The sequence below is a fragment of the Prosopis cineraria genome, unplaced genomic scaffold (genome assembly GCF_029017545.1).
Source record: "Prosopis cineraria cultivar Desert tree isolate PC_DT_omini unplaced genomic scaffold, ASM2901754v1 PC6, whole genome shotgun sequence".
Classification (NCBI taxonomy): domain Eukaryota; kingdom Viridiplantae; phylum Streptophyta; class Magnoliopsida; order Fabales; family Fabaceae; genus Prosopis; species Prosopis cineraria.
In genome coordinates, this window is record NW_026555337.1 from 5,734,212 (window position 1) to 5,755,368 (window position 21,157).

The 21,157-nt window shown below is 34.8% G+C and overlaps 2 protein-coding genes across 7 annotated transcripts; both read right to left on the reverse strand.

Annotated features, from left to right (window-relative positions):
- Nucleotides 1–3,935: 3,935 nt before the first annotated feature.
- LOC129312428 (secretory carrier-associated membrane protein 1) lies at nt 3,936–10,658 on the reverse strand. Its single transcript, XM_054955053.1, is given in 12 exon segments — nt 3,936–4,321; nt 4,450–4,515; nt 4,621–4,669; nt 4,961–5,028; nt 5,118–5,163; nt 5,515–5,608; nt 5,698–5,760; nt 6,164–6,295; nt 6,387–6,420; nt 6,819–6,881; nt 6,980–7,081; nt 10,338–10,658. Coding segments are annotated over 12 exon segments (858 nt in total). The 5' UTR covers nt 10,392–10,658; the 3' UTR covers nt 3,936–4,234.
- A 924-nt stretch (nt 10,659–11,582) lies between these two features.
- Nucleotides 11,583–19,274, reverse strand: LOC129312427 (protein STRUBBELIG-RECEPTOR FAMILY 3-like). Of its 6 annotated transcripts, none has more exons than XM_054955047.1 (18): nt 19,113–19,267; nt 18,836–18,913; nt 18,540–18,719; nt 17,990–18,119; nt 17,823–17,894; nt 17,545–17,610; nt 17,386–17,457; nt 17,209–17,280; nt 17,038–17,109; nt 16,886–16,951; nt 16,671–16,736; nt 15,764–16,161; nt 15,207–15,658; nt 14,191–14,462; nt 13,215–13,353; nt 12,414–12,550; nt 12,171–12,327; nt 11,583–12,048 (listed from the first exon to the last, which is right to left on the reverse strand). In XM_054955047.1, exons 3-18 carry the CDS (start codon nt 18,658–18,660, stop codon nt 11,950–11,952), a joined length of 2,391 nt encoding a protein of 796 aa, XP_054811022.1. In that variant the 5' UTR covers nt 18,661–18,719; nt 18,836–18,913; nt 19,113–19,267; the 3' UTR covers nt 11,583–11,949. The 6 variants fall into 6 exon arrangements, with proteins under 6 accessions (XP_054811022.1, XP_054811024.1, XP_054811025.1 ...); XM_054955049.1 differs by having other exon boundaries at nt 19,178–19,254; XM_054955050.1 differs by having other exon boundaries at nt 19,192–19,210.
- Between the last annotated feature and the right edge of the window lie 1,883 nt (nt 19,275–21,157).

Genomic DNA, 21,157 nt, shown 5'->3' on the forward strand with positions numbered 1-21,157 from the left:
TTAGCAGCAATCATGGTCAGACACCCTATATGACACAAGTGGTTGGATTACCCACTCATCTTGATTTCTATCAATTTTTTTAATCAAAACCCACAGATAAATCGTGCTAACCAACAAGATAAGTCATATCAACATATAATAGATTACTACAATCAAGCAGTGGAGCATCAAAAATATGAACATTTAGATGATTGATAGGGGCTTGATGAGATAATCAATCTGCGCATTTATTTGCTTTCCTGAAGATATGGTCAAACGTGATTGTCTAATCTCGCATGATAAGATCTCTAGTTTTGTTGATACTTGTAGAAGATAGGTGATTAGTAAAAAACTCATTACAAATTAACGAGAGAGCTTCTATAGAATTAGAGTAGACATTAACTTTGTCAAACTTTTTAGCCTAATAAATGTTTAATCTTTTTTAAGATGCCCATAAGTTCAATTGCTGTACTTAGGTGATATTCAAGGCATTTAGAGAAGCCTTTAATCCAATTGCTTTAGCTATTCCGAATGAGACCACTATAAGTAGTTGTACCGTGAATGTTGACGAAGCCAACTGCATCCAATTTAACCCATTCTTCTTTAAGGGAGGACTATTTAGCTTTATTTCTATCACCCTTTTGAGATAAGATGTTGATTTTAGATTGAAGGTATTGATCATTGAGTATATTCAGGATGCTGCTGAAAGCAATGTCTCTATCATGAATGTCTTCTTAAGAATAGATATTTTTGCATATTTTTTTCCAAATGTTCCAACACATGTAGGCAAATAGTCTTTGCCAAGAGGTTTTTCTCATACATGCATTGCTTGTATCATTCTTCGCATTCCAAATTGTTCATTTCTATAAAGGGAGAGAAAAGAAAGTGTTAAGTTTCAATTGTTTAACATTCAAATCTTTTTAAATTTCTTGCAATCTCTCAATATATGAATGGTAGAGTCTAAAGAGTTACACACAAAGGGACATGTCCTGATGCAAGGATTGCCATCATTAGAGCAGGTGAATTTAAGTTGAATAAGATCCTAAGCCACTTTCTAGAGGAAGGATTTCATTTTCTCATAAGTTGGCTATTTTCAAATCTTAGAGTTGTTGCTGCAATGGTTGTCAATAATCTTGTAAGTAGACTTGATGGTAAAGTTACCAACATGAGAAAGCTTTCAACATATAACATCATCATTTGCATTGGGGATTTGGAGGTTGAATGATAGTGATATGGTTAATGACATCCTAGTGCAAATACCTACGTAATTGAGCAACCTTTCATCTACTTGTCGTAGAGCAAAAGTCAGAGACTTTCTGCATTAGGATTTGCATACTTAACATAGGGTTAGTGAAGGGGGCACCATTTATCATACCAACATGATATTTGATCCCCCTTCCCTACCTTTCAACCCATATGAGTTATGAATTAATTCCAAACTCTACAGATACTGGACCATGTATAGGAATAAGAGTTGGTTTTATATACCATGGGAATGATAGGGTTATTGCATTTTTATTTATCACGCATGACATGAACCGAAAAACAATTAGGCTTTACAATAATTCCCCAATAAAGTTCCATAATATAGGCCCTGTTTTGACTCCTTGACTTTTTAAAGTCAAGTCCTCCATGCTTATTATCTTGAGTGACATAGTCCCAAGATAAGAGATGAGACTTTTTAGAACCATCAGTAGAATCCCAAAGGAAGGTACGAGAGTGTGCTTCCATATTAGACATATCATTGTCAAGTAAGAGCATAGTCTAGATAGCATAGCTAGGAGTAAAAGATAGAACCAATTTTATAAGCATAGCTTTCCTAGTAGTACTGAGGTCAATTAGATAGGTGTGAGTTAACTCTATCAAGAAGAGAAGGGAAGGTGAGTTTAGAAACTGTTTTATGAATAATAGAAATCCCTAAGTATTTGCCAAGGTTTTTGGTCAAAGGGATTCTTAATTCTTCGCTAATCTGAATGACTTAATTGATATTAACATTCTTGGAGCAAAAAAGCTTGGATTTGGCATTGTTGACTTTCTACCCTGAAGGCTTGCAGAAATTAAAAAGGCATTGTTGGATAATCCTTACTTGTTTAAGGGATGTTTATGCAAAAAGAAATAAGTCATTAGCAAAAAATAGATATGAGATGGGAGGTCCATTAGTTATTAGGCTAATGGACAACCAATTTTTTTTATCAATGCTACTAAGTATGTTATAACTCAATCTTTCAATATAAAGAATAAAGAGATAAGGTAAAAGAGGATCCTCTTGTTTGATTCCACGTGTTAGAGTGAATTCATTAGTTGGTTACCATTTTACAAAACTTTCATACGAGTAGTAGAGATGGCTATCATGACGAGTTTCCTAAATTTCTCGTTGAGCTCAATAATATAGAGAGTATTGTTAATAAAATCCTAAGAGAGTCAATCGAAAGCTATTTCAATGTGAATCCCTTCTTCCTAACTTTATTTAAAGTGAATGATTTCTTGTGCGATGATGAGGTTGCTATTACTTTGTCTTCCTTACAGGACGCTACATTGATTATCCCCAATCAAATGATTCATACATTGTCACAACTTGTTAGAGAGGAGCTTGGAAATTATTTTGTAACTGATATTGCATAGAGATATCGGTCAAAAGTCCTTCATACAAATTGGAATTTCATTTTTAGGGATGAGAGTAATGAAGGTGTCATTGATCTCATTAAGGACAATGGGATTTGTAAAGACCTTCTAAACAAGTTGAATAATACTACCTTTGAGATCATTCTAATAGTATTGAATGAAGCCAACATTTATTCCATCAAGACAAGGAGTTTCGAAAGGCCCACTATCAAGCGCAACATTTTTTATTTATTCTTTAGTAACATCTCTATGAATTAACTACAATTGAGTAGACTTTACAGGAGGAAAACTCCATGTGGTGGTCTGGGCTAAGCATCCTCTCTAAACATGTTTTCAAAATAAGAAGTAGCTTGATTCTTGAGAGAGGAGTGATCCTGAATCCAATTATCATCTTCATCTTGGAGGGTTAATATCTAATTTCTTTTCCTATTGATGATGGCAGTTGCATGAAAAAATTTATAATTTCAATCTCTTCATTTTAACCATTTGCATTTAGACTTTTAGAACTAAAGAAGCTCCTTTTGGAGAAGAATTTTATTATAATCTTCCCAAAGCAATTTTTTATGTTTCCTAAGACAATAGCTATCTTTAGTGCGATCAATTCCTTTAAGCCTTCTTAGAATCATTTTCTTCTTTGCTGTGATATTGCTTATATTATTTTAATTCCACAAAGTGGTTGAGTTAGCAAACTTTAAGGCACCTTCTTTCTAGTCTTTCTCAACCCAAGAATATTTAACTATAGATTGAAAGGATTCTTCAATCATCCAAGCAATATGACATTTAAAAAAGTGCTTCATGATATCTGGAGTTAATCGTATTCTCAAGTTGGATTCTAATCAGGTGATGATCGAAGGCATATTTAAAGAAATGAAAGGTATTAGCTTGGTTGAATTGAAGTCTCCATTTAGTGTTGTAGAAGAACCAGTCTGATCTCTCCTTAATGTTACCTTTCTCCCAAATGAATCTGTCTCCAACAAAGTTAAATTCAAGAAGATTGGAAGAGTTGATACATTGTTTAAAAAATTTCATAGACCTCTAATGATTCCCATTTCCTTCTATCTATCAATTTCATAACTCAGTTTTTTTTCCTTATAAATAAGTTATATAAAATTTGCACAATACTAAATCTCAATTAGGACAAGTTCCTCCCATGCCATCCATATCACAACTTATGTCCCCGAAATGAGAAAATTCTTCAGAACAAATAATATTTTTTAAATACAATTATCTGATGTGTATTATTATCATGCCATACTCAAATATTCAATTTAATTGGATAGTTTTTTCAAAGTAATTTTTTCTATCCACGATAAATTTTTAACCTCCATAGAAGATTTGAAAACAAACTATTTTTGGCTGATAAAAAAAGTATACTATAAAGAAGGAAAGTAAAGTAATATTCCGTTCGCCAAACAATATTATATCAAGGGCGCATCTCATCCTTGTTTGCATATGCACAACGAGGTTTTCTATCTAAATCATCTGGTATGAGCATGACTCAATAATCCTCCAGCCCAAAACCTGTGAAAATAAGCAAGCCGCAAAGAGTGGAAGGCATTGGCAACTGAGAGAAATCAATTTTTTGATGGCAGTCAGCAAGAAGCCAAGTGCTCCGTCCACCTTCTGAGTCACGTCATAGAGCTGCCATCATGGTGCTCCTCGCAGCTTGGCGCTTCATCTCTGCAGCCTTGCCGCTACCACGGAAGTACATGTATACTTGCTGCAAATGTAAATTAAGAAAAGGTCAAACAAGATATGCATTAGAGTAGCCAAAAGAATACCGAGTTACTTCTAGAGATTTTTTTTTTTTTTTGGAGCAAAAGAGTTACTTCTAGAGATTACAAGGACCTGAATAACCCAGACGCTCAGCAGAGACTCAAGGCAGAATAACCCAAACCCAATAAAGTAGAATATCTGCAAGTGACAACAAGAATTGAAATAACAACAACGTCCATCTATTGTTGTATGGTTATATGCTGGCTGATCATCAAGGAGTCAATTACAATATTGAAAACTTACCCCAACCAGTGCGTGGTCATCCAGCAAATCTATTGCGGGCAAGATACCTCTGTCCACATCACACCGTTATACAACACCAACATTAGTTTAATTAAAAATGGAACCAAAATGGTAGAGTCCAATAATTGCATATTTCTACATGAAATCACTATGAACATGTTCACACCCGCAACCTTGAGTGGATACCAATCCAAACGACAACATACTTTAGTGATCCCCAATGTTTTCCTCCCTTCCAGTAGACCAAATCAATAAGAGAGCACTTATAAAACCTTGCAGGGTTGCAAACTTAATTAATACCGTAAATCCAAAATAAATACATGATTTGGAGAAAACTCACGTGAGAGATTTTCCTTTGAAGATAATCGGTGGAGCAACTGAAGCGAATATGCAAAAGCCAATGTGCAACTGATTTAAAAAACAAGGGAAAAAAGAGATTAGCACTTCGCAAATTAGCGCAGTACAAGTGTCCACAATGAGGAAAAGCATAAACTTGCCAGGTAAAACAAGAAAAACCAGCCAAACTTCATAGCACTGTCAGTCCTGAGACAAGAGATAGCACAAAATTATGAGAACAGAAAAAAAATCATATCGAATAAATGAAAGAAGGGAGAGATAAAAAACAAAGAAAAGATCCTGATCAATAAATGCTTCCTCTTGACAGTATGTCTGTATGAGCATACCCAAAAATTTGCAGGAGCATTTAAAACCTCAGGGATAGTCTAAGTCTAACTCATTAGAGGAGTCAATGCTCTTGGGGTTTCATAATGCTAATAAACCATTGGTGAAGGAAAATATAATTTATTCTTTTCAGACCATAACAAAGATCAAGAAAATATCAAACAGGCTCCATTCCAAACATAAAAAAATGAATAAAATCAGATTTAGCACTACCTCATTGCCCGATAAAGGGGGCGATACCACAACACATAGCCTCCTGGTACACCTGAAATAAAGTAGATAATAGCAAGAAACCATATCGTAGGACCTACAAGGAAAAAAAGAAAAATCATGATGATTAGGCTAGAGTATGATATCATTATAGATTATAACTCAATAAATAATCGTCAAACACACCTTCCCCTTTGATCCAAGCAGTAGTAACTGCCAGAATATTCCATGTAAGGCACAGAACCAAACCTGCACAATGTTTCACAATTCAGAAACAAAACATATGTAAATTAAGTAAATTAAAAAAATGATATAAAAAGATATTTGACAGAGTGGAAATTGTTAGCAGGAGATGGAAGATTCATGTCAAGAATGGATGGTGGAAAGAACAACTCCCGGAAGCAGATTCCAAAACTTAGAAAAGAATTAGACAAGCATGCACTGAAAGACCAAATTATCTAAAGCCAAGATGTAACCCCTGTGTGTTATTATGGACAGATAAAAATAAAATATCACAAAAAGTTCTTTTGTGCTTTTTAAAAAATAATACATCATAATTAATATAATATCAATTATAATCAAGTAGGTAGTATCTAATACAAAACACTAAGCTGGTAAAATATATATATATATATATATATATACATAACACTAAAACATACCTAAAAAGTTGTGAATGCAACATACTGAACCTTCTGGAGATGTATTGGTATTTCCTTCGCAATGTCATGATGAATGATAGGGAAAAAAGGTGGCCAATTTTTGTCCTCTATAACTATACCAGCTGAGGCAAAAAAAAAAAAAAAAAGATTCATATTGTCATGCCAAAGACATGTTTCCAGTAGGATTCTGTAAGAATGAATGAGCTCACATACCTCGGGCTATAGCATCTTCCCTTCGTTTTAGTTCCTAAACAAAATCATGAGCTCGTTAACTATCTGACAGACACAAAACATAGTATATGCAGAATGACCAAGTCAACTGATAACAGGATAACATTGTGGACTTATTCAATGTACCAATCTAAATACTCAACAGAAGTGGTATCCATTTACTATTACGAATATCAAATAGTAAACATGAATAAGGGGGAAAAAAAGAATAGGCAATGCCATTTGGAATCAGCATGGACCGCCCTCACTAACCAATCAGGTCCCTCGATTTGAACTTGTAATTGACAAAATCATCATCATTTCATTGGCACAGAGGAAAAACAAACTAAAATATTGAATCTAACATAGCAAGTTTTGAATATTACACTAAAACTTGTTTTAATGCTATCAAAGGAAGATAGCAGAATAAATCACCTGTTCCCTTCTTCTCAATTCAGCTTCCTTAGCTTGAAGCTCCTTCTCTCTTGCCTTTACATCCTGAAGATGATAAGAAAATAAGTAAATCTATGGCCATCACAAACTTTTACATAAAATAATTTTGACATTCACCTCAATGTATTTAAAACTTATTTTACCTTTGAGGAATCTAGAGGAATATCGATAGTTGCTCCACGATCATAAGGCTCAGGAGGAAGGGGTGAGAGCTTAGATGTTGCAGAAGGGACTGTGCCTGAGTTCTGAGAAATTAAGCAAGAATTAGTGATGGTAATGAATGAACCTACATTACCATGTTTTGCCTTCCGACCAACCATAAATCAGAGAGGTTTTCATTCTAGGATCTCCAAAGAGACGCAAACCGTGTGTGTGTTAAAGTCACCAAAATTGCTGAATTATTTCCTAACATTCATTTAAATCCTAATGCAAAACAACCAACTGTGTCAATAACATATCTGGATGTTTGATGCAACATACCACCACGTCTTTTCTTATTCCACTTTTTTAGTTTTTTTTTCAGTTGATATTTGCACTACATCACTTCTGATTTAAAATCTGCAGCCCTCCCCTTAATTCATACTAGAGTAAGGACCAAAATATCAGGAAGAAACTCTACTTAATCCCTCTAAATCAGTTATATTTTCATCCTCCTCTTGAATAGAACCCAAACATGATATCTATGGTGTTTATTAAGCATGCTGGTGGAACATCATTAGAAAAATATACAAACAAACAATAAGCAATAGACAATCATAACAACTTGCAAAACAGTGGCAACCTACATCAAGTTATCTCCCCAAAAACTTTCTCCTCTCCACAGCCAAAAAGAAGAAAGGAAAAGGAGGAAATCTCATCTTTCATATAACTCACAACCCATTAAACAAATTGATTTGACAATTTAATAACAATGACAGAGCCAGTAAACATAAATCGGTTCAGAATTTAGCCCTCCTGGCCCTCGTGCAAATTTCTTGTGATCTGCTTTAACACAACCATGGTGATTGCAAATGTGGATTGTCATAGTTACTAGGCCATTGATATGAAAGGAAACTGGGTAAGATACTGATTAAGAGATCAAATAAGAAGGAAGGAAGTAAATGCATTACTTCCAAGTTAAAATATTTTCAAGGTGTAAAAAGCATGCATCAGAAGGGCTAAAGAGGACAGAAAAAGAAATAGACAATGAAATTCACTTCACAGGTATCAATCTAGTAAAAAGTATTGAAAGGATCTAATCTCCACAAGAAGGAGTGGAGGAAGTCCAAAATCATGAATATGTTGTAGAATCTTTCCAGCCATAAAAGACCATTCACCGACACAAAGTTACTTCCTTCTTTTCAGTTGCCCCCTCCCTAGACCAGCAAATGTCTGAAACAGATGCTGGTATTCCAAAATTATACAAAATTTGGGCAGAAATATTCCATAGCCCAGGCAAAGTAATGAATAATGAAGAGATTTTTTCTTTCCTCTATTGTTTTACAATATCACTAAGTTTATCATATTGGAAAAATATGATCTTCCATATCTAATAGTTAAGTCAAACTCTGATAAAAAATTTGAGCCCAATGATAGGTTTTGATATTTTGTGCCTATCAAGGTCGCAAAGGAAAAGTATCCTTTTTTTTTTTGGCGTTCACATAAACAAATCCTTCCCAGTTCCTACATTCAAATTTTAAATGACAATCCATAAAATGACCTGAGAGTCTCTCCAAGCCTCCACCCATATAGTATCTATGAGAAATCTGACATCACAAATCAAGCAATTCTCATATCTCACATTCTCCAATCCCTCCACTCTACAGAAAGTATTCTTGAAGTTTCTTTATCCTCCTTGAAACTGAAAGGGGAACATTCAGTAGAGACATATATGTTGAGGATCTCTTCTATTCTTGACCTATTAAGGATAAATGTTCGGATTAACTGCAGATTGGAAAGTTCTACAAAACCAAAAGTTCAACATCACAAATAAAATATTTTAAGAACAGTTTAATAAATGCATAGTCCTAAACCCCATTGACAAGGAATAATAAAATCTTCTATTCTAACCTATTAACGATAAATGTTCAGACTAACTGCAGATTGGAAAGTTCTACAAAACCAAAAGTTCAATATTACGAGTGAAATATCTTTAGACCAGTTAAAAAAAAAAAAATGCATAGTCCTAAACACAATTGACAAGGAATAGTAAACCCAACACCACCCTTGCATAGAGGGATTCATTTCAAATACTGATATATGCTAGTGCTTTATTTACTTGTTAAAATATGATAAGGTAAATCATTATATCTTAAGGAACTCGTACCCATGATATGAAAGAGAAAGCTTACAGTCATATAAAATGCACCTCCACTATAGGTTGATTTCCCTTTTCCTTTAGCTGCTCCATCCTCATAATGATATTAATTAAAATTGATGATGGTTTATATTTTAATAATAAAGGCAGCACATCTGCAAATTTAGATTTATAATCTTGACGATTGTGTTTAAAGGAGTTTTGATTGTGAATTCCAAAAACTTTTTTATACATTCATTCTTTAACTTAAATTTCCTTTTCCCACTGCATAAATAATTTACTGACTACATAAATCATGCTGAAGACAATTTTGTTCCAATTCTCCTACAGCATGTGGTAAAAACAAAAAAATTTCAATATTGTTCAGCCTGTAATGTAAACTTTTGGATTACTTCAGAAAAACGTATAATTTCGATAGCTATGTTTAAAGTATTTCTCAGACTGAATTCTAACAGCTTTTTGCATGTTCATTCATTGAATTACATTTTTCCCGATGCATAAATAATCAATGAATGGCATTGATGATTAATCATGTTTGAGACAATTTGTTCTACTTCTACTAAACCCAGAAAGTAAAACAACTAAAATTAAATTTAAATGCCGTTCAGATGGTAATGCCAACTTTTGATTTACTACATAATATACATAGATATATAGACAATAGATGATAGAGATATACATAAAAATCATTCCAAAAAAGAAGATGAAGAAAAACGGTCAGCGAATCATTGTCAAGATCTTAGTCTTTTGCTCAAGCTTTAATGGTAAAATGAAGTCAGTCAATCCTGGACGATTTTAGAAACTAGCGAGCAATCTTAAGAAGGAAGCTAATGGGATCGGAAGAAATATTTATCCTCAAGTTTTCAGTTTAACACACCGCCAACAGACCATAAGATTTATACTTCTGTTTTTCTGGATTTGTCAGCAGACAAACGAGCATCCCCTGGGTGCAGGAAGCATCGCCTATATAGCTACATTGTGAATTTCAATTTACCAATTATCTAGAAAAGAGCTAAGGGATCTGACATAGTGACATCCAACCAAACAGAAACCGGAACTATAAGTTAAACGCGCATCATAATCATGATATAAACAATAAACTCATTACACCCGCAACATAATAGATCAAACTCAAGGAAATCAGACACATCAAGTTGAGCTACAAGATTTGAATGTGAAAGACGTAAATTTAGCAATGAACTTACCGCGAAGGGATTGACCTCTTCTTCTTCGAAAGGATTTGAATCGTAGCGACTCATGGGGCCAAATAAAAATAGATCTAAACAATCAGAGTAGGCAAAAACCAAATGGATCTAAATAAAAAGGATAAGGAAACTTCGGGTTGGTGACAAGGATAAAGAGACGATTCCTTGTTGCCGCCAATTGGCGAGGGGGCCTGGCGCTGGCAGAATCAGAGAAGGTTTGGAACAGATGGCTTCGGTTGAAGGTATTATTAAGTTAGTAACTGAAAAAGCAAAAGGTTGAGGGTGTTCCGTTCGCGCGTGACCGTAGATGATTGGATACCCTGGCACAGTAGATGATGTAGCGGACGCGCAATTTATTACCGCTGCCTGCATAAAATAAAATGTATTTAATTATTTACATTATTTATATTTATAATATAGCTTTATTACATTTAGAGATAGAAATAAGCTAAGCTGGATTAAACTTCAGTAATTGAGCGGAGCCTATGCATTAAATTATAAGTTTGAATTTAATTTGAAATTTATATAAAGTTTTTTTCAAAGTTTAGGCTTCAGTTTATTTAAAATCTAACCTAACTTAAAAACTTATTTAAAAACCTACTTAAAAATAAATTTATATTTTAATTTTATTTGTCTTAAATATACTTTATAACTATTAATTAATAGAAATATATAACATGAAAGTGATATTTTGTCTTTTTACTGCGTTCTCTCTCTTTTTTTTTGGCCAATTATTGTGTTTTCCCAACAATCAAAATGTCTTCATTATTAATTGGATCCGCTTGCGATCTTGACCAATTGGATTGAAACGTTGCCTTAACGTAGTGGTAATGTTTGGAATTTAAGAAAGAGAAAAATGGCATGCTCATATCCAAAAATACATGTAACTAAAACTACTCATTCTTTTTTAATTTTTTTTCACCTTCAAATTAAGACTAGCTGACATAATATTCTAAAGAAAAAACAGAACAATCATTTTCTTTGGCCAACCTATTTCTTTTGGGTGCAAGTGGTCTGGCCGTTTTCGTTTCCGCACGATACGTTACGCAGCAGGAATTGTCTATCGGAAGTATCTACGACAGAAAATACATCGTAATCCGCAACTGTCAACTACAAGTACAACGATTGTTTTGGCGGGAAAATCTAACAATCAAACCAAGAGCAATGGCCAATCCAAAGCAAGTGAAATCTAAAATTGCAAAGCAATTTTTATCAAATTACATGTCACTTCCAGAGCCGACCATGGAATCAAACAAGTGCACAATGAAATTACCTTTCATTACCAAATATTTGGAAATAATTATCAAACAAATGGGTTAGTCAGTACTAATTTCTGTGCAATACAAATATCATGGCAAGGTTTTAAAGAACTATACATAGGAACTGTCAAATAAAAATGACAAGAATGAGGAGGGAGGATTGGCGACCACTACAATACTCTTAAGCTGATAGAACAAATCTCCTCCCGCTAGTACTTCACATGAATACTTCATGGGTTAGTTGGAAGCAAAGAAGCAAGGGGACGACTATTTGACATGTGTACTTCTACTTCTTGATACTCTGGAGGTAAACCTCTGCACATTCATTTACGAGGACATGTTACTACTTTTCCTCACTCTTCATTTGATCCACTTCTGCGAGATCCCTTCCTTATCATATCTAGTAGGTATTGAACAACCTCTGACATAGGTGGCCTAAATTCTGGCTCCGACTGCAATACATACATTGAGACCAGAATATTAAATCCCAGAAAACTTGGGCACATAAAAAAACACAGTAACTGGAATCAGTTGGTGACAGTAGTAAAGCTTGAAAGTTGCATTAAAATATCACCTGAACACATTGAGAAATAATGTCTGCAAAGTTTGATAATGATTTGGCTGGGTAGTCTCCATTAAGAGAAGGATCTACCATATTTGATAAGGCATCAATGTCATGGAGTTGGGGAATTGCCCATCTAACTAGAGATTGCTCTCCTCGAGAGCGTGTCCTGTCCAAGATGTTTAGAAATGCATAAATCAGCTGGATGAAAATTCAAAAGGGGGTGAATAAGTACTTAGGCTATTGCATTCTTACCTGTCATAGGACTGGCGGCCTGTCAATAGTTCTAACATAACCACTCCAAAACTGTATACATCACTCTGGTTTGTGTAAATTCCAGACTCAAATTCTGGAGCTCCATAGCCATAAGCTGTTAGCAGATGCCCTGAGAGCTGGAAAAGATTGGTGTGACATCAGTTTGTTACTAATTAAAAATACTTTGATACATTAATGATGTGCTTTTAAGTTGTCCTGTGACTGTGCGAACAACTTCAGATGAACATCCAGACAAAACTTTTAACGTTCCACATCTAATTGCATGACTATGAATGTACTAGTTCATCCTCGTTTTCCAATTTCCCCTCATTACAGAGACAGTCAAGTTTCAAGCTGATGAATACAAAGCAGCATTTTGGTGAGGCTGCCAATTACTATGTATGTACTGAAGATGTCCTGCGTCTGGGGCCATGCTCAAGCTGTCCTAATAAATGCACAATTCAGAGCAATGCATACATATACTATGTGTGTTCGTCTCTTTAATATTTTATGTAAGCAAGAGTAATGAGAATTTTGCGCCGAATGATATAGATGCAAGTGCGATATTAGCTCCTACTTCCACCTTCTCCCATGGAACCTTCCAGAGGAAGCTTCATAGCTTTTAATATTACCATAATACAACTCAAGTTAGAAAAAAATGCATGGGTGAGAAGACCAATATTTCTCAGTTCCAAACCGGTTATATGACCAAAAAAGAGGTTTGACTTGAGTAAGTTACAAAAGGATATGTTCATAGACAACAACATCCATAGCAAAATATAATAAAAATCATTATTATACCTGACTTACAGAACCTGAAGCAATCAAGGGTGCCAAACCACAATCAGAAACACGCACAGACAGATCATCATCAAGGAGAATATTGGCAGACTTGAAATTTCTGTGCACAACAGGTGGTTGGCAGATCTCATGCAAATACCTTCTCAGATTACCACAGCAAGTATTAGATTCAGAATATCAAATTATGTGTATGTAGAATGCAAATATGTCTACTCCAAAAAAAATTTCAAATGCTCAACATCCCAATATCTTTTTTCATGAATGTCATTATAAGTCCCAAAAACCTTTTCCGTCTATTAAATATTAGAGGTCAGCGAACAGATTTGATATAAGACACTGAGATTATTCAACTTTAACTTGGTTTTGCTTCTAATTAGACACCCCCGCTTTAAATATTAATCAAATATAGCTCTTTACACATTTTCTAGCAATAGTAGATCCACAATAACAACCAACATACAGAAAGATACCTAGGATTGTCAATGGACTTGATTAGATTAACTTTATAGCTGGCTAAATAACATCGCACAAATAATGTACAAAACCTCTATTGGAATGGAAGCATTGGATTAGAAAAACTCAATCAAAAGGGAGGTGACAAAGTGAACATTAAAAACTGATTATGAATGTGTATTTACAAAATGTAAATTTAAAGCTGAGTCCAGAGACTTGTAACCCTTTGTCCTCATCTACTCTCTTCTCTAATTTCTTTTCTTAATTACATGAGTTGATCAAATCACCTGAAAAATCTATCCGATGTAAAGGTAAGTTTCATATTTATCTATAAGATCCACATGATGAAGTATTGTGCATAAATATTATGTTTTAGTGGTTCATAATTTGGAAATTAATAGCAATTGGATGCATAACCTTTATAATGCCACAATATTATGTTGCGGCATATTTAAGAAGTATGAGCCATGCAATTAACAAAGTGGGACCAATTTTATTTTATGTCAATGATTACTGGACTTACTCTAAGGCTCTAGCTGCCCCAAGGGCTATCTGAATGCGAGAATTCCATGACAATCTTGTTTTGAACTCATCATCTGAATGCAATGCATCCTGAAGTGATCCATAACTGCAGTACTCATAGATCAGAAGCCTTTGGCCATGCTCAGCACAGTAACCGATAAGCTCAACAATATTTGCATGCCTGATTCTGTCAATATTGTTTACTAGTTCAAGAAACTCCTGATCCTTTTGATGATCAGAAACTCTTTTATCCAGTTTCTTCACAGCAAGTAGCTATTAGTTCATTCAGAAAGTGTGTCAAGTATTAAAAAATATGAATATGATCAATATATACAGACATTTACTTAGCCTGTGACAGACCGATACACAAGATATCCAGACAACACAATACTACATTGACCTATTTACCATGTGGTTCAGAAAATTTACAAGAAAATTATCAAAAACAGAAGAGGTAGAGAAAAAAGTGACCAATAACAATGTTCCTGCACATTTATCCTTAAGTTCTTCAAGAAGCACAAAAATGAAAAAGATATCAGCAGTTAAATTTGCATAAAGAGAACAGGAGCCACATTTATTTATTGCATCATTACCTTGTGGAGGGAAATTTAAAGAAAAATGAAAAATGAAGTTCAACATGTGAAATTAACCCAGAATTTACACTAGAGGAACAACCCAGCAAAAAACATGCAACGAAAATATTATTCTTTCTATATTAAGTTTGACCTCAGAATCATTTAAACAGCCATGATACAATGAGTCAATGACTAGCATTGACTGGCTAATGGTTCTTTTTTCCCAGAGAGGCTATATACACAAAGGAGAAAGTATCAATCAGATTCTTTACTGTAAAATATTTATTAATTATTAAATAATAATTACATTAACCTCCACATTACTGGCTATGTCAAGGCTATTAGAGTCCAGGAAGACAGGTCATACATCGACAAGTGAAACAAACAAAAGGCAAGTTTACAAATAATACAAATCAATGAATCTGTTAAGGAAGAACCATACCTTCCCATCAGGAAGCTCTGCCCTATACACACTCCCCAGCATGCCACCTCCTATAAGGTTTTCTTGAGAAAAGCTGTTTGTACACTGTTGCAGTGATGCAATGGTGAAAGATTTTGCAAAAGTGGGGGAAACTGGTTTTTTAACAGAAGGATTGATTGTAGCCCCTCCATGGAAAGGGATTGGCTCAACAGTCACCTTCTCCTCAGGCGGTGGGGGTGGTGGTGGGGGTGGCGGGGGCGGGGGCGGGGGCGGTGATGGAGGGGGAGGGGGAGGGGGAGGGGGCAATGAGCAGGCATCTAGTGCGCTCATATCTATCTCATGATCATTCAGCTTGGGTAATGTTCCCATTCTTCGCACATCTTTCTCTTGCTCATCATGTGACCTGGGAATAGCTTCTACTCTCCTGGTCTCTGCTTGATCTTCTTTCATCCTCAGAACAGGCCCCTTTGGTACTGTCCAAACATAAAGTTAAATGGTATATCATTAGTTTGAAAAACTAGATATTATATAAAAAAATCAAATGAAAGGCTCATGCCCCAAAAAATACAAGTATTTGCCTTTCTCAGTTTGACTGGGTGGTTGGACTGAAGTCCCATGATCCCTAGCATTGTGTCTGTCATCTCCATATGCTCCAATTTGATGTTGCTTAGAAATCCTGCCAACCCTTTCCCTTCTTCTACATCTTGGAGTAAAGAGAAGGAGAGCCAAGACCAAAATAATAAATCCTAACACACTTGCAATTGATATCCAAACCACCCTTTTCGTGTTCTTTCTTGATTTTCCAGAATTTGATTCCTTTGATGCAGTTGGTCCTTCAGCCGGCTTAGTAGGTGCACGTCCAGAAGTTGGGGCTCCAGGAACCAGGGTTCCTGGTGATGTTGATGCCGGAGAACGAGATGGAGAGGCTGAAGGTGTAGTAACATTAACATTAACATTAAATGGATTCCCATCTTTTCTGCATAACAAACATCATCAATAGTTAATGTAGCCACTAAATTACAAGTATGTATTACTTAAATTTCTGATGCAACAAAATTCAACAAAAGCAGCAAAAAAGAAACACTTACATAAAAAAAATGCAATCAACTCTTGGAAACTTGATTTTTTATCCTAAGACCCTCATGTGATAAAACAGATCCAGAATATTTGGCCAAATTATTCCCCTTAGGTCCTGTTATTGCCCATCGTATAATAGTCTAGTGACCACTTTTTTAAGTTAGCCCACCATTCACCATTCTTCTTCATTGACTAAGTTGACATTATCTTTCTTCTAATAAGCTAATTCAAAACCACAAAGCCCAAATACCTTGTACATTAGAAGCCTAAAACCACAAGATTAAAGCACCAAAGCACATGGCACAAGCAACTAAAACCAAGAGCCATGTCCATATATCTCAAATGCAAGATTTCACCATATTAAGCATAAAAACCAAAATACTTCAAAGTTTTAGCTTTAGCCTTGACCTGAAGTTTGGGATGCTTAGAAGCTTTTGAGGAATTGGTCCATTGAATAGGTTGTTCTCCACGTTCCTGTTCAAACAGGGGTAGAATGTATACGAAATAAACAAGAGGACAAGAAGGAAAACAATTTTAAGATAGTATTTAATACTTAATACATTCCAAAACTTCTATAACTTATCACATCATTAAAATTTATGAGGCAAGGCAAGGAGAAGTACAAATCATTCAGCGGAAGGTCTCGTAAAACATCAAGGGTCCCAGATAGTTGATTGTTCTGCAAATGTCTGCCAATAAGTGATTAGTTAGTTCACATGACGCACAATCAGGAGGTAAGTTCATACAGATGGTCTTACCAAGACCAAATACTCACAGGGAGGCCAAAGTTGACAAATTCTCTGCAGATGGAGGCAGTTCCCCACTTAAATTATTATTCGATAAATCTCTGGACATCAGTATTAATGCACCGTTAGTACCTTCTTTGCAAATAATAAGTAAACAATCTTCACTCAAATAATCTATAATATTTAAAATAAGGTCTTACAGATTAACCAATTTTGCAAGTGATTGAAATACATCCGGGATTTCTCCTGATAATTGATTTTCGTTAAAAGATCTGAAAGGAGATAATTCAGTCTTGTTTAGAGATAATACTACAATAGAATTTGACCTCAATATTTACCAGATATAAATACAAAAATAGGAGAGGCAACAAACTCACATGACAGTCAGTTCAGTCAAAGTAGATAAAGAGGTTGGAATACTTCCCGTGAACTGGTTATCTGAAAGAAAACTAGAATTGTACAGAAAATTATGCCTTATTGTTAAAACTGTTGGCAAGAGCTGGTATTGTATCAAGGTAGGTATTAGTATTACATACAAATTTTGCAAGGAGACTGGCAAGCTTGATGGGATTCTTCCTCCAATGTGGTTGTTGCTTAGATCTCTGCCCCAAAAATGTTTAAAACAATAATGACAGTGCAGAAGAAATATATGTTTACAATAAGGAGGATTGCAGTGGCTCAAGAATTGACTAAATATAATGCATACAGACAAACTCATACAAATGCACGCATGCATTATACCCACTCAAAAAGTGATGAGCGGATGGAGACCAAGAAATACGGTGAGAAAGAGGAAAGGAGAGAGTATTATTACATTTTCTTTATGGAAACAAACGTTCCCAAGCTATCACCAAGTTCGCCTCCCAAATTTGCACCAACAAGAACTCTGTCAGACACCATGTGTTGTTAAAAGGAACAGAGAGCAAACTATCTTGAGAGATATCAAATAATATGAAGAATCAAGAAGATGGGATACCATACATTGCCTGTATATCTGATCCATTACACTGAATGCCTTGCCATGCTTGTCCACATGGGTCTCCCCCACTTGGAACCCACCCAGGGAGAACAGGGGAGCCCAGCGAAGCATACAAGTTATTTATAGCAGAAACTGTTTCAAGAAGGAAATTTTAGAACTCTTATAGACCACAAATACATGGAATTGTTAAAACTATCAGAAACCGAACAATCCTAAATTCCTATTATAATTTTCTAGTTCCAAGTTCCAACACGCCCATAGTTCAGTAGTCCTCCCCACACTGGTACACATAAGTAAGCATGTTCATATTTCACGCTAGCGTTAAAAACAAGGCCGAAGAAGCAGCGAAAATTCGGTACATCAGTTTCTAATGAGGAATAGATTATCCTCCAAAATGTCATTCGAAAATACAAAAGGCTGTCCTGTTAGCTTACAATAGTTGAGCCACCAGTAAATCTCAAGTCAATTCCCACTCATTCTCCCGCGTTACTTCGAAGATCGTATCAGTAATGAATTAAAAATGATGAAACTTAAAAGGCAGAAAAACCTTACCGTCAGTAGGATTCGTGTCCGCTTGTGAAAACTGAATCGTGCAGATCAACATGAATCCCAACAAAACTTGTCCATAGATCTTCGCTCCTTTAAACTCAAAAGCACATCTTATACCACCCATTGATCCCCAGCTCAGTTCAAAATTCACCGACGAAGCTAATCAGGACAGCATCCTCCCAGCTGAAAATCAACCCAAACATTTCGGGGAAAAAAATCAAATTGCAGGAAAATCAACAGACACACTCACACCAGAAAAAAAAAATAGAAGAAGAAGGAAAAAACGCAAAATATCATACATGGCAGAGAAGTGAGGACGGAATCCAAGATTAAAATGAACTCACAGAGGAAGTGAGGAGCTTAAATTTCAGCAAATGCTGGAAGAATAAACGAAAATTAAGCAAGAGAGAAAATTCAATGCACTCTCCAAACGCAAAAACCGGAATTGGAGCTCAACGTATAAACTTAATGCTTAAGAATCAAATGAAAATTAAATAAAAAAATAACAGTGAAGCTGGGAACTTAAGGAAAAGGAAAAGGCATCACCAACAAAGGCTTTTTTTTTTTTTAACATACTATATTCTGTAAAACCCTAGCCTTTGGAGAAAGCTGGAGACCAGGAAAAAGGCAAAGAAAAATACGTGAAGGCACACACACTAGGGAAATTCTCTTAAAAGAGTGAATCTTTCTCCTTTTTCCCCTCTCTGTATGGACAAGGGTTCTCTCGCTTCTCAGCTGAACTTAACAGCTCTGTAAACCATTAAAAAGAAGAGTGCAAGTCATGCATACCTCCTTTGTAAAATGTCTACTGTAAACGCTGAAAGTACCGTGCCACGCGCCTTGCCGACGCGTACAGTTCCGACTTCCAAAGCTATCCTGATCTACTTCAGTGCTTGCACGTTAGTAGAATTCTTATGTTCCCGTTTTTTTCATTATCCGATTTGAAACTTGAAATGATTCCTAACATTGAGACGACTAGTATTTGGCATATTAGCATGTATTCCCTGACAAGGAATAAAAAATTTCCTCGTCTTTGGTAAAATCTCTTCGGTTGACAAAAGGTTGCTATTTAAGTAAACAGTAAAATGATTGACTATATACATGAGTACCATTAAATAAAAAAGATAAAATTATTGTTGATTGACTATACTCGTAATAACGCCCAAAATTTCTAAGAGCTAGTATTGCACTCTGCATTTAAGTTCCGATTCCCAAATAAGAAATAACTAGTCAACGAAAGGCTATTAGATAATATAAAAAATATGAAAAAAAAAATCATATTTCATTTATGTATTAATTTTGTCAACTAATTTTATGATATGTAATATTTAAAAATTGATTTTATGATGATGAACATAATTTGAATACTTATAATTTTAATTTTATAATATATTTTTTATTCTTAAAACTCCAGTCCAATTATGGGGAAACCTTCAATATTCAAGATAATAATGATATTGTTATTGCGCCCTGATGGATAACTTGGTGTTGTTTACGTGCCACGACCGCGCGTTATCGTGAAATTGGAGTTCAGAGGTTACACAACCGTAATTGTCTTGGAGCCGCCAGATTCTCTAAGGTCATCACGTGTTCGGCTGTATGATTGTTATGGGCTCCGTGTCAGCTATTTTCATTTAAGTCCACTGAATTTGAAGTATATTCGCTCTCATTATTTGGTCGAAAGCATATAGATTTCATAATTTCATCTATTACTCCCTTCCCTTCTCATTTTATAGTATTTTTTATAAAATTGTAAATGTAAATATCAATAAAATTATTCACTCCCTCTTATCTAAAATATACTAGTAAGTCATTTATTTTCTAACTTGGTAAACAAAAGTATTCTTCTCAATCTTATTTATAAATTATTTTTAATAATATTATCAAAATCAATAAAAATATATAAACTTTTGTAGATACCGTCTGTTTAATGAGAAAGAGAGAGACATATTTAAAGAGTGAAATAGTTAAAAAACTAATTGTAGAATAAGTTTCATTAATAAATTAACAAATCATGATTTATAAAATTATCTTCTATTATAAAATATCAAATGAGTTCATGAACATATCTTATAAAATGTTGAAGCAATTATTAATAATTATATTTCGATGGTGTGAGAAGTGTTTCGGATAAAAATTAACGAAAATAGCCAATAATCCAAAAGATTGATTCGGAGCTATCAACCCTGAAAAGACTTTCGACGATTGCTCACGGAACTGATGTGTCAAGGCAATGATGGAATTTAAGAAAGTGCATTTTAAAGAGAATAGACCGTAGCAAATGGAGAGAGACCAGGCCTCATCTGCATATTCTCACCCATCTAATTTATCAATTTCAGTGTGCGTTTGCAACAAAATTGTATTTGTCAACTTCAACCCACGTTTCAAAAATAAAGGGCTGTTCAAAACTGTGCTTGTGAAACGGAATTTTAAATCAGAATAGAAAATATATAAATAACAATTGTGTTGAAATTAAATGTGAGAAAAACTTTTACGTGCCTCTTAAAGGATTTTTAAAAATATAAAAAGAAAATTAAATTTCAAATGCGTTGAGGGAGAGACCTGGGCAGAGAAAGGATGGCTGAAAAAAATAAAAGAAAGAGAAAGGGAGGGGGAAAGGA

Excerpts from the sequence above, each read along its gene's own strand:
- LOC129312427 (XM_054955048.1), bottom strand. The coding sequence starts at position 18,660 with ATGGGTGGTATAAGATGTGCTTTTGAGTTTAAAGGAGCGAAGATCTAT. Across the intron at positions 17,895-17,989 it reads GGATCAGATATACAGGCAAT|AGTTCTTGTTGGTGCAAATT; the intron begins GTATGGTATCCC and ends GGTGTCTGACAG. Across the intron at positions 17,281-17,385 it reads TTGACTGAACTGACTGTCAT|ATCTTTTAACGAAAATCAAT; the intron begins GTGAGTTTGTTG and ends ATCTCCTTTCAG.